The sequence below is a fragment of the Leopardus geoffroyi genome, chromosome A1 (genome assembly GCF_018350155.1).
Source record: "Leopardus geoffroyi isolate Oge1 chromosome A1, O.geoffroyi_Oge1_pat1.0, whole genome shotgun sequence".
Taxonomy (NCBI): Eukaryota; Metazoa; Chordata; class Mammalia; order Carnivora; family Felidae; genus Leopardus; species Leopardus geoffroyi.
Window position 1 is genome coordinate 139,887,674 of NC_059326.1, and position 13,135 is coordinate 139,900,808.

Genomic DNA, 13,135 nt, shown 5'->3' on the forward strand with positions numbered 1-13,135 from the left:
AAGATAAAAATAAATAGTAGTTTTGTATTTTCTCCACACTGAAATGATTATTTTAGAGATACCAGATATATTTTCCTTCCGTTTTTTTTTGTGTTCCTGTGCATATATATTCTTATTGGTTGTCCAGAGTTCATATGACTATTCTTTAGGTCTTGGACATTTTATTTTATTTTACTTTATTTTATTTTATTTTATTATTTTTTTAAATATATGAAATTTATTGTCAAATTGGTTTCCATACAACACCCATTGCTTATCACAGCAGGTGCCTTCCTCAATACCCATCACCCACCCTCCCCTCCCTCCGCCCCCCATCAGCCCTAAGTTTGTTCTCAGTTTTTAAGAGTCTTGGACATTTTATTTATATCCTTTTTTCTTTTCTTAAAAATTAGGCTGTCATGAGCCTCTTTGTATAAAAACCATAGTCTCAATTCCTCACTATTTCCTTTCGGTATATTCTTAAAGGGAGGATTGTTGGGTCACAGATACAAATGTTTATTAGGCTCCTGATATATTAAAGATGTGAATTCTTGGGGTGCCTAGGTGGCTCATTCGGTTGAGCATTGGATTCTTGATTTCAGCTCAGGTCATGATCCCAGGTTCATGGGATAGAGTCCTGCATCTGGCTCAGTGCTGGCAGCACAGAGCCTGCTTGGGATTCTCTTTCTCTGTCTCTCTGTTTCTGTCTGTCTCTCTCTTTTCCCCTCTGCCCCTCTTGGACTGTGTGCACACATGATCTCTCTCTCAAATAAAAATTAAAAAAAAATTTTTAAATGATGTGTGAATTCTTTCCTTCACATTTTTCGCTAATGCTTTTCCCACTGTGGTTTGCCATTTGGCATCTCTTTTCCAGGAAAATGAGAAGGCATATTATGAGGAGAAATTCCTCTGTAACAGATGGCTGTCCCAGACACTCATGTAAAGCAAGCTGGATATAGTTTTTCCATCTCATTGGGATGGGAATATTGGTTCCATGCCCCTGCATCCCTCTTGACATGGTTGTTCATATCTAATTAGCTATAAGTAAAACCATTTGAACTTATCCTAATGCATTTTTAAGCAGAATAATGCCCATGGGGGGAAATGTTTAGGGAGTGAGAAGGGATTCTGCATTTTTTCCCAAAATTTTCAGGAAAGAATCTGCATGAGAAAGGGGTAATATCCAAGTGGCTTTTGTGTGACACCAGTTCTTTCCTTTTTTTCTGTGTTTTGGCCTAAACTAAGCTCTCACTTTACCCTACTAGCATTTATCATAATGAGTTTCAGGAAACTTAATTACTGAGAAAGAGTATTACTGTGTTGTTGTTTTTTTTTTAATGACACACAACAGTTTAAATCAGTTTTAAACGCTGAAGCTATACTTGGTACAAATGTGCTTCTGTTTGTGTGTGTTTCACACTGCATTATAATTCATATTTCCATGATTATCTTGCTTAATAGGCTGTTACCTTCTTGTGGGCAGGATTTGTGTGTGTTTGTCATTTCAATCCCAAAGCCTTTGCCCAACAGGCAGTAAGTGTCCAATAAATGTTTTGGAGATAAAATAGTAAAGATTAAGAGTATAATGGTGGATGAAAACCCTGGTAAGGAGGCAGAATACCAGGATCCGTATGGATGCAGGCTTTGGAGCCAAACATCAGGATTTGCAGCCTAGCTTTGTCACTTTTCAGCTAAGGCTTAATTTCTTTATCTGTAAAATGGGGATATTAATCCTGACCTCACAGCATTGTGCATTTAACTCTGCCAAGGCATATAGTCTTGGCAATATAAGTTGTCATATAGATGCTCAGTAAATGCTATCCGTTAAGAGTAATGCACAAAAGGTATAGACAAAGCATGCTGTTCCTCAAGTAACTTTATTTCATGTCAAGGGGCAATTAATTTTAACTTTTTTCCTTTTTTTTTTTTTTTTTTTTTTTAAGAATGGAGAAACACCATTCTTTCTGGCTGTTAAAGGAGGTCATGAAGAATGCAGCAAAGTGCTCCTGACAGCAGGAAGTGATATCAACATTCCAAATAAGGTATGTTCTCCATGCCATGTTCGCTCACACAGTGGAGGGGGACTCAAAATGTTCTTTGAGTAATCTGGTCCTGCATTGATCCACTCACTAGGCCTTTGTAGAATTAATATTTATAATTTTGGAAAACAGGGGCAAGCGGAACAGATAGTTGTTGTTCTCAAGTACAGAGACATTCTCACTGTACCTTGATTTCTCCCTAACAACTATACATGCCTGGCTTATACACAGTAAGTACAAAAAAAAATATTATTGTGTGGAAGCCCACGTGGTCCGTCTGGAACCTGAAGAGGATAGGATGGAGCCTTCTTGTAAATACAGAATGCTTTTGTATTCATGGTGTTAAGATCCTTTGTCACCTATCTTCTTTTTTTGGTGAGGAAATTAGAATTTAGGAAAGTTAAGGAACTCATTCAGGATTATCTGACCAGTTGGTGGCAGTGGGGAGGATTCTAACCACGGTGATGGCCTTGCCTTCCAGATGGTTTTACTTTCTTATTCTATTTTTCTAAATAATTTTAAATTGCAATGAAAATAACAAAAGATCAGAATAGTACCAAAGGATATATGATGGAAAGTGTCATATTACAACTATACATGTCAATTTCTCCTCCCTAGAATTAATGTAATTAATAGCTTATCTTGCAGGAATTTTCCGTGCATTTACATGGAAAATGTACACGTGTGTAAGTACTGGCACCACATAGATGAGAGCACACTGCATGTATCTGCTGCTCTGCACCTTGTTTATTTTTTAAGTGCCAATAAATGTTGGAGCTCTCTCCGTAGCAGAGCAGTGTATAGGCACACCTTAAAGATATTGCAGGTTTGGGGGCGCCTGGGTGGCGTAGTCGGTTAGGCGTCCGACTTCAGCCAGGTCACGATCTCGCGGTCCGTGAGTTCGAGCCCCGCGTCAGGCTCTGGGCTGATGGCTCAGAGCCTGGAGCCTGTTTCCGATTCTGTGTCTCCCTCTCTCTCTGCCCCTCCCCCGTTCATGCTCTGTCTCTCTCTGTCCCAAAAATGAATAAACGTTGAAAAAAAAAAAATTTAAAAAAAAAAAAAAAAAAAAAAAAAAAAAAGGATATTGCAGGTTTGGTTCCAGGCCACTGCGTATCATAATAGAGTGAGTGAAATGAATTTATTGGTTTCCCAGTTCATGTAAGAGTTAGGTTCACATTACACTATAGTCTGTTAAGTGTGCAATAGCATTATGACCCCCCGAAACAGTGTACACACCTTTATTACAAACTGCTTTATTGCTGGGGTGCCTGGGTGGCTCAGTCGGTTAGGCATCTGACTCTTGATTTTGATTCAGGTCATGATCTCACGGTTCATGAGATGGAGCCCCACATCGGGCTCTGCCCTGACTGCATGGAGCCTGGTTGGGATTCCCTCTCTCTCTCCCTCTCTCTCTCCCTTTCTCTCTACCCTTCCCCTGCCCTCTGTCTCTCAGAAAAAAAATTAAAAAAAAAATACTTTATTGCTAAAGAATGCTAATAACTATCCTCTACATTTTCAGTGAGTCATAATCTTTTTGCTGATGGAAGTTACCTCCCCCACTGAAGGTATGCCTATAGAGACAATTCCTTTTCAAATGGTACAAAGTTAAACACTAGAATCAAGAATAAAGTCCGAAACCAGTAATGTTTTATATTCTTGTATTCTGCAGGTGGAAGTGTACTTTTGTACAATGCTTTTGGAAAAAAGCATTCTGTCACTTTCCCTTCACCCAGGCTTGAGAAATTCTGTTAAGGGAATAACCTTGGAAAAAGCTACATGCATTAAGATAGATAATAAAGTTACTTCCAGTGGCTGAGAATTAGATACAACCTATATATGCAATGAAGTCTATAGGAAAGCCACATAAAAGTTTGCTGCACCTTTTTCTTGGAATATCATGTTGCTATTAAAAAATATTAACAATTGGGGTACCTGGGTGGCTCAATCAGTTAAGCATCCGACTTCAGCTCCAACAGTGATCGGGTTTGAGCCCCACGTCTGGCTCTGTGCTGACAGCTCGGAACCTGGGGCCTGCTTTGGATTCTGTGTCTTATTCTCTATCTCTCCCCCACTAAATATGTTGCAATATTGAAAAATGTTTATGATAGAACCCTAATAGAAAAACAATATGTGTTTATACATACATTTTCACTGTCTAAAATTTACCTTTCCATGGACAAGATTGCGGGAGAGAATGGAAAATGAAGGTACTATGAGTTGATTCCCACTGATGTTGCAGGCTTATCTATGCAGTAAATGAACCTCACATTAATAATTCATGGGGCCCACGAAATCCTCAGAATGTAGAGAGCTGTGCTGTTGTTCAGGCATTCCCACGTGCTTCCCTGCCTACCCCTGCTACTATCTACAGCCACCCTGGAGTCCCTGGGAAGGCCTCCCTCATTATCAGGGTCCTTTGAGCTCATTCGTTTTGGCTGACTCCATCATTCTGTACCCTCCCTCCCTTCTGTACTTAATTTTGTTTGGCCCCCAGAGAGGTTTTGCTTTGTAATGGTTTTCACATGCTCACATTCTCACTCCCACCCACCCCGACCTCGCCTAGGAGTACAGGCCCCACATTGTCCATATCCTTATAGTCTTGGCCTCATCAAAGCAGCCCAGAAATTGTTCTGAGTCCATTTTTGAGCTTTTACATTTTCTTGAGTTTTCCCCTGAGTTCATTAGCACACTTCCTAGATGAACAGCCTAACCCAGCAAAGACCCTGGGGGAATAAGCTGTGTGCACCAGGAAGCATGCAGCATGGACACATTACTACGGGGACAAGTTAGACTATTTTGCTCTTCCATCTGTAGGTGATTACTGTGTTTGATCTTGGAAATGCTGTTGACATTGATTAGTCTTGCCCTCCAGGAGCAAGGTCTACCATCCATCCATCCGTTCGTTCGTTCGTTCCTTCGTTCCTTCCTTCCTTCTTTATTTATTTTTGAGGGGGGAGGGGGGAGAGAGAGAGAGAGAAAGAGAGAATGCATAAACGGGGGAGGGGCAGAGAGAGGATCTGAAGCAGGCTCCACACGGATAGCAGACAGCCTGATGTGGGGTTCAAACTCATGAACCGTGAGATCATGACCTGAATCAAAGTTGAATGCTTAACCAACTAAGCCACCCAGGTGCCCCTGGGTCATTTCTGAGAAGGTGATTGGAGAGAATTGATTTAGCTATGAGCAGAGACTTCCTCCATTTGTGCTGGATGTAATACTGCCCAGAGTTTGGTCAATAGATGCTCTTCAGGGTCATACTAAATGCCTCTGGTCCAGTGAAGACTTTTGTAGACCTTGACAACTCATTTCTGGAGACCCCACCCTCATATCCTATCAAACATATTTAAATGCCCCAACATTCCACATTAATTTTTTTTGCTGTAAATTATTTTCAAAGACTTTTTTATTGGCTGTGATAAACTCCCCTAATTTATGACTGACGCTGGTTTCTTAGAACTCTCTACATACTTGGGAATTAGAGGAGGTGAAAAAATTCAACCTACAAATTGTTAACAAATGTAATGAATATTTTATGACTGTTACATTTAACAGTCAATGAGGAATGAATATGTCAATTAAATATTTATTCACTTCAAGTTCCTGGTTTTCTTTTGGTATCTTGGAATCAATAATTTTTTTGCTAAAGATTTTAAACATTTCTTTGGCTCCTAAAAAGTCTGTAAGCCCTGTACACAGTGCCTATAGTGCCTCTGGGCTAAAGTGCTGGAGTGCCACAGCTCTTCCTACTACGTTCTGGCTTCAGGTTCTTCACAAACTTGTTTCTGATTTAGATCTTTTCACTCGGGCACTTCTTACCATTCTGATCTCGGTCCAAATTTCACCCCACCTGGGAGGATTTTCTTGATCACTCACCAGAAAGTAGCCATCCAGCCCTGCTGTTTTACTTCGTTTTGTTGCACTTATTATTAGCTGATATTATTCTAATAACATCTAGATTTAGTAAATGGATTTATTCTCCCATCTACGGATTCACTGATCTACCAGTCTGCCAATCTATAGATCAGTTGATTGTCCACCTCTACTGGAATGTGATAATGGACATCTTGTTTATGTCATATCTCCCCACTATCCAACATGGTGCTGGCAGATAATAAACGCTCAATTATTTTTTTGTGGAATGAATATGATGATGGTTATGATTACTGTACATATTTACTAGCTCATTTATCCTCTCAATATTACTATGGTTTGAGACAAAGAGGTAGGATGGTGTGATAGGTACACAAAATAATGCTCCCCCGCCCCCTGCCCAACGTTATCCATATCCTAATCCTTGGAACCTGTGAATATGTTATATTACAAGGCAAAGTGGGATTCAGGTTGCACATGGAATTAAGGTTGCTAATCAGCTGACCTTAAAATGAGATTATCCTCATTTATCCAGGTTGGGCCCAATGTAATCACACAGGTCTTTTAAAGTAGAAGAGGAAGGCAAATGAGGAGGCCAAAATGATACAGGGTGAAGACTTGGTGGACCATTGCTGGTGCGCCTGAAGATGAAGAGAGAGGCCATGAGCCACAGGATGTGGGCGGCAATGTCCACAAACGGGCAAAGTCAAAGACGTGGATCTTCCCAAGGGCCTCCAGAAAGGCCTGTAATTTAGCCCAGTGAGACCCATTTCAGACTTCAGACCTCCAGAATTGTAACATAGTACATTCGTATTTTTTAAGCCACTGAGTTTGTGGCAATTGGTTATTAGCAGTGATAAAAACTAATAGTTATGTTCTTTTTTACAGATGAAGACAAACAGGCCTGTACTTGAGAGGCCACTTATTCAAGGTCATATAGTAGGAGCTCAAGCTAGAGTCCAGTTGGTCAGCATGTGTATTGTTCTTTTTAGTATCATCTTATCTATTGGCTTCATAACAAACCAACCCAGAGTGCAATGGCTTAAACCAACAACACCTTATTATCTTTCATGGCTCTTGGACTAAGAAATTCTTACTTTGGGTCTGTTATGTGGTTGTAGTCAGATGTCAGCCAGGACTTAGGTTATTTGAAAGCTTAAGTGAGCTGGCCGTTCGTGTGACTCACTCACATGACTGGCAGATGGTGCCATCTGTCAGCTGGGAGCTCAGCTGGGGCTCTTGAATGGCATGGACTTGTGGTCTCTCTTCTTCACAGCATGGCAGCTGGTTTTTAATAGGCAGGGAGGTGAAGCTGCCAAGCTGGGTAGCGGCTGCATCTGGGTCTGGCACACTGTCATTTCTACCATACTCTGCTGATTGGTCCAAGCAGTTATAGGGTCCACTCAGATTCAAGGGGAGACCTCTTGATGGGGCAGTGGGCAGTCTCAGGCCAGCATGTGAGATGGTACTTACTTATGCAGCCACTTTTTGGAAAACATAACATCCTGTAGAACCTTATTTGGTTGGTGGGCCTAGAAATACTTTGTAGCAATCTTAAAATTAATCCATCAACAACTATCCATTGTCCTTATACTATTGCAAAGCACCATGCTAAGACTTTTTGGAGGATAGCAGGATAAACCAAGAACAATTTTCTCATGTAGTGTTCACAGTAAGTGAAGTCACTTGAGCACAGGGAAGGTAGGAGGCAGCTGGTACCAGGGAAGGAGAGGCATTGATGAAGGAGTTGAGTAAGGGGCCATGAGGGAACACTGCACATGGGTAGCAATCATGCTGAGCTTTGAAGCCAGACCTGGCAGAAAGGAGAGCTGCAGGTAAGCAGTCAGGGAGGCAGCAGGTGTTGAGGCATTTCCTGGGACCAACACCAAGTCAGCCTTTTTAGCTCAAGGAGGGTGTTTGCAGAGTGTATGGAGAGAAGACTCAGCCCTAGTCCACTTTGTACTTAGGGGAAACAGGGATTTAACTCATATTTGCTTGAGGCATGTGTCACCTCAGACTCTCTTTTTATAGGAAACACTTAGAAATAACAAAGAGGCCCTCAAAATAATCAAAAACACATTGGATTTTCTTTTTTAAATAGTTGTATATTTCTTTGTATTAATTAATTACCATGTGATGAATATCAGAAAGCAGGCTGGATTCTAATGGGGATCTTCCCTGCCTTTTCCACCTGTGTTTTGCAGCTCAACATCAGTGCTTTGCAGATAGCAACCCAGAACGGCCACACATCCCTTGTGAGCTGTCTTCTCAGTAAGCACGTTGACCTGTACCAGAAAGTGGAAGTGAGTCTATTTCAATAACATGGGCTTTGATCCTGGTGCTGTGAGGCTGGCTGTGTGCAGAGATGCTCCTTGCAGATACTTGGGGGGTGGGGAGGAGGGGAACGAGATGTTCACAAAGGAGGAATTCTTTCTGGGGAAGCAGACTGACTCCTTTTGGAGGCTGAGTCTTAATCTTGAGAAATAAAATGCAAGGGATGAATTTTTAAAGTCTTTGAAGTTCCTGAACAAAATGAAATCTTTGTGCTTTAAATACTGATACTTGCTGCAATAAAACTTTCTCAGGTGTCCAGAGATGCCATTATTCGTGTATTAAATTTATCAGTCTGTGGAAAAAAGAACACTGCTATAAATGGGAAGGAGGATGATCTTTTTTCCCCCCCTTCACTGAGTGATCTTGTTTTTCTTTTGAAAGTCCATCCTTTATACTGATTGAGGTTTTCTGAAGTTTGAGTTGGCTTTGGTAGGATTGAGGAAGGCCCTCTGTGCCAGCAGTAGATGGGAAGCATTCCTCTGTTTTTCACTTCTCCTGTGAGAATACTATTTCCTCTGATCTTGGTTAGCCATTACTATTTATTATATTAACTAGAGAGAAGGGATGTGATTTGACCATGTCTGGTAGTTTTTGGAGAATGACGTTAGAGGAATTGGCTCTGAACGCCCCAGGTCTGTCCAGGGATGCTTCCTATTTCTCAGGAAGGGCTGGGTCCCAGCAAGGCTGGTAGCCCTGGCTGGAAGGACACTGCCTACTTCCCTGGCCTGAGGGATACTTCCTCTTTTTGCATGCTTGGTGCCTCAAGAAAGAACATCCTTCCAGAGAAGAAGAGGCCTGCACGGAAAGCCTCCCTCCCACACTGCCCTGACCTGCCCGATCATCTCCATTTCCTTGCTCACCCCCATGGCAGTCTGACTTCTGCAGCCATGGTGTCCTACCTGCCCCCCCTTCTCTCCTCTTCCTCTGTGGGCTAGTGATGCTCTTGTCCACTCTGTACATCTCTTTTTCATAGGTTTCTTTCATAGTAGGTTTCCTGGGAAGGAGCCTGGTGCCAGTATTGAAGTCAGGCAGATCAGGGATTCAAATCCTGTCAAATCCATTTCTTGCCTCCAAGGCCTTGGGGAAATTATTTAACTGCTCTGTTCCTTATATATAAAGAGGGGAATAGGAGCGCCTGGGTGGCTCAATTAGTTTGACTTCGGCTCAGATCATGATCTCACGGTTTGTGGGTTCAAGCCCTGATTGGGCTGTGTGCTGACAGCGTGGAACCTGGAGCCTGCTTCAGATTCTGAGTCTCCCTCTCTCTGCCCATTCCTCGCTCATGCTCTGTCTCTCTCTCTCTCTCTCTCTCTCTTTCTCTCTCTCAAAATAAATAAATAAATAAATAAATAAACAAACAAACATTAAAAAATTTAAAAAATAAATACAGTGGGGAATAGATGTAACTGCTAGGATTATTGTAAACGAAAACTATTAGCCCAGAGTTTAGAATATAAACTATGGGGGAAGTGAGTGTACAGTAAGTAGCATTATAAGATGTTAAATGTACCTTACTGATGCTTATTATTAATATCTCTTTTTCTTTTAAAAAATTTCTTTTTCAACGTTTATTTATTTTTGGGACAGAGAGAGACCGAGCATTAACGGGGGAGGGGCAGAGAGAGAGGGAGACACAGAATCGGAAACAGGCTCCAGATTCTGAGCCATCAGCCCAGAGCCCGACGTGGGGCTCGAACTCACGGACCGCGAGATCGTGACCTGGCTGAAGTCGGACGCTTAACCGACTGCGCCACCCAGGCGCCCCAATATCTCTTTTTCTTGAGTAACACTCTGCTCTATCCTCATCATGCACCCTCGCACACACCTGTGTTCCCTGTCGGCTGCCTTGGCTCTCAGCTCTACTATTGTTCACAGCCTTGCTGGATCTTCTGCCTGCACCTGCTTTTTATACCTGTACCCGTCCCCCTCCTCCCTGCCTCTAACCTCCTAGGACCTTCCCTCCACCCTGACTGCCCCTGAGCTGTCTCTCACGCCTTCCCTCTTTTTCCCCACCTTTTTTTCTTTGCGGCTACCTTCTCTACTCCTGGAGACATTTCTCTCTTGTCATCATGGGCCAGTGGCACCTGTGTGTCAGTGAGGCAACAGGAGCTAAGTGTGTGATTCTAGAGCTGATCGTGACATGACAGCCTGACAGGGCTGGCGAAGAAGCCCACCTGTGGAGATGGCTGAGAGGGGCTGGGACACTTCAGGTGAAGGTGTGGCTGCAGGATGGCTGCACCTTCATTTAACTGCAAATGAGGACAGAGGAGCATGCTGGAGAGGTTTGGTAAACATACTGGGGCTGTATATATACAGGAGAAGGCTAAACATGAGCATGGTGCCCCTGGGTGAATGGGTCATTAGTCCCATGGAATGATCTAGGGAGAAAGAACTCTAGATCAGATCATTTCAGGAAATGCTGAATGTGCATGCTTTTTCCTCCTTGTAGTTATTCCCCCCATACTTTAGCTTTTTGAAGGCTCTGAGAAGTCCTGCATTAAGTCTGTTTCATATTTCTTATCCTTCTTTTCAAAGCACAAATGTCAGTTCTTCAGGAAAGCTTTTTCTCATCTCCAGAAAGGTCAGCCCTCTGGCCATCCCATATATGCTCTTATACCACTCTCTGCTTTTCGTCCAAAGCATTTATCACAATTTGTGCATTTATTTTGTGATTAAAACCATAACAACAACAACAATATATTCTTGCCCCACTGGATTGGAAGAATCCTGAGAATGTCAGGTTCGCCACTGAATCCCTAGCCTCCCATAGTAGGTGCTCAGTGTCTAGTCCTGGAATGAATGAGGGGGCAGAGCTGATTGCTGGTAAGCTGGTTTGCTGCACAGCCATGGGGTGGAAATGATGCTGAACACTCGCTATTGGCCCGCCGCTGTGCAAGGCAATTCCAGTACTCAGAGATTATTAGGACACGTCTGTCGAAATGAATTGCTTTTTGGTGTGAATGATGAAGCCAAAACCTCTTGGATTTGAAAATTTCTTTCTTTCTGCAGCCGAAGGAGTCCCCTCTTCATTTAGCTGTTATCCACAACCATATCACAGTTGTAAAGAGCTTATTAAGTGCACAGCATGACATTAACATCTTAAATCAGGTAAGCCAGGCAATCCGAACCCAGAGAGTCTGTTTTCTTATGATTCAATGTAGTGTGTGATTACGGGTAATTTTGAGCAAGTTCAAGTTGCCCTAAAAATTTTCCAGGAGGAATATACATATTCTTTTTATCCATTTTCTGCTGTAACCCCCACTCCCACTTGAACACACATACTTTTTTCAAACACACAACTGGGGTTCAGTTAGTGCTCACATTTAACAGGCCCAGCACTTCTGGTAGATAAACAGTAGCTCAGAATTAAATTGCCAGATGCTCTTTAAATCAAAGCCCACTCCTTCAGTATGAAATATAATTGGCCAGTAGCCCTTTGCCACAAGGAGGAAGCTTTGTTTCTATATTAGAGACTGTAAATGTTTCTTTTACCCAAAGGCAAAAGAGACCTCTTGGAATAAAAAAGATCACCATAAATTAAATCTACTGGAGCAGAGTAAAATGCTCCATAAAAGGAATCCATTACTAGCTGGTTGTGGAAATGCTGAGTTGGAAGGTTAATGGGGGTGGGTACTGTCTGAATCAGGGCCTCCTCCGGGGCTGAGCTGCCTCTCCCAAGAGCTGTGGGAAGTAGGAAGAGAAACTCCTGGGAGAGGAGCTCTTTAGGAGCCCTGGAGACAGGTGAGAACTCCGGGCTCCTCTTGGCTTTCTGACTGCCTCTACCTAGAGAAGCCTCAGCTGGACCCTGAGGGGAGGGAGCAGCCAGATATGGTGGACATACCTGTCCTAACCACCCCCTACCCCCCACACTGGGAGCCCCTGTTTCCATGTCTTTGGAACCAGAACAGTGCCACAGATCTCTCCAGTCTCCTCCATCTCCAACCTAGGAGTTCCTTTGTGCCAGATGGGAATAGAGACTTACCTACCCTTCCATCCCTTCCTTCCTCCAGCGACCTTGCTCCTCCCTGTGTTTTACCATCCCAAATGTTTGTAGGGAGGGAAGGAATGTTATTATACATACTTAGGTGTCCAAGTATGTTAATGCCCCAAATATTTGCTTATGTGCAGAATATTTGCTCTATACACAGAACTTATGTGTGATTTTGGTTTCACCAGAATTGGCCAGATTCACTCTAGAATCTGGAGGGTTTGTTAGTCTGCCTGCCAGGTATAGAACTAGACTTGACCATTTCAATTCTCTGTTAGATTGGGAATATACTCAATGTATAACAATAAGAAAATATAAATAAGATAAAAATTTATAATTATCATCCCCCCCAATAAAGAGAACTCTTGTTAACGTATTGGTTCATTTCCTGTCCTCTAGACTTACAGCAGTATCATCAAATTGAGATGATATTGGTGTTTGAGGTATGACCCTGTGTCTCTGTTCCATGTTGATAGAGACCTTTGATAGTTTGTTAGTGTAAGTGTGATGTTTTGGATGAGCCCTCAGAGGGGCTGATTGCCACCCAAAAGTGAGTCTTTAATAAATGCTTTCTAATATTAATTATGTTAAGCTCCAAGCAGGTTGATCCTGTGCTCGGGTTGGCAGAGTACGGAGCTAGATGCTATTGTCCAGCTCTGTGACCCTGGGGAAGTTGCTTCCTGTCTCTGGTTTAAGGGTTGGGCTAGACCATAAACAACGTTCCTTTCAGTACTAATATTTTAGAAATGTCTGTCTGCACATCAGCATTCCTTTCAGTGAGAGGTTAAAGTGTGTTATTTTCTTGTGATTTCGTATTTCTTGGAAACACTGTTACCCTCTTGGTAAGAAAGCGATTACCCCAGAGAAAAATTAGAAGTCTTGTACTCTCTTATACATTATAACTAAGAAATTTACAAGATAGAGA

At 42.3% G+C, this 13,135-nt stretch overlaps 1 protein-coding gene across 1 annotated transcript in view; it reads left to right on the top strand.

Moving 5' to 3' along the window:
* Positions 1-13,135, top strand: part of ANKDD1B (ankyrin repeat and death domain containing 1B) — a 65,116-nt gene that overhangs the window by 37,338 nt on the left and 14,643 nt on the right. Inside the window, exons 8-10 of the mRNA XM_045495943.1 lie at positions 1,923-2,021; positions 8,093-8,191; positions 11,232-11,330. Coding sequence (XP_045351899.1) covers positions 1,923-2,021; positions 8,093-8,191; positions 11,232-11,330 — 297 coding nt within the window. The remainder of the gene's footprint in view (positions 1-1,922; positions 2,022-8,092; positions 8,192-11,231; positions 11,331-13,135) is intronic.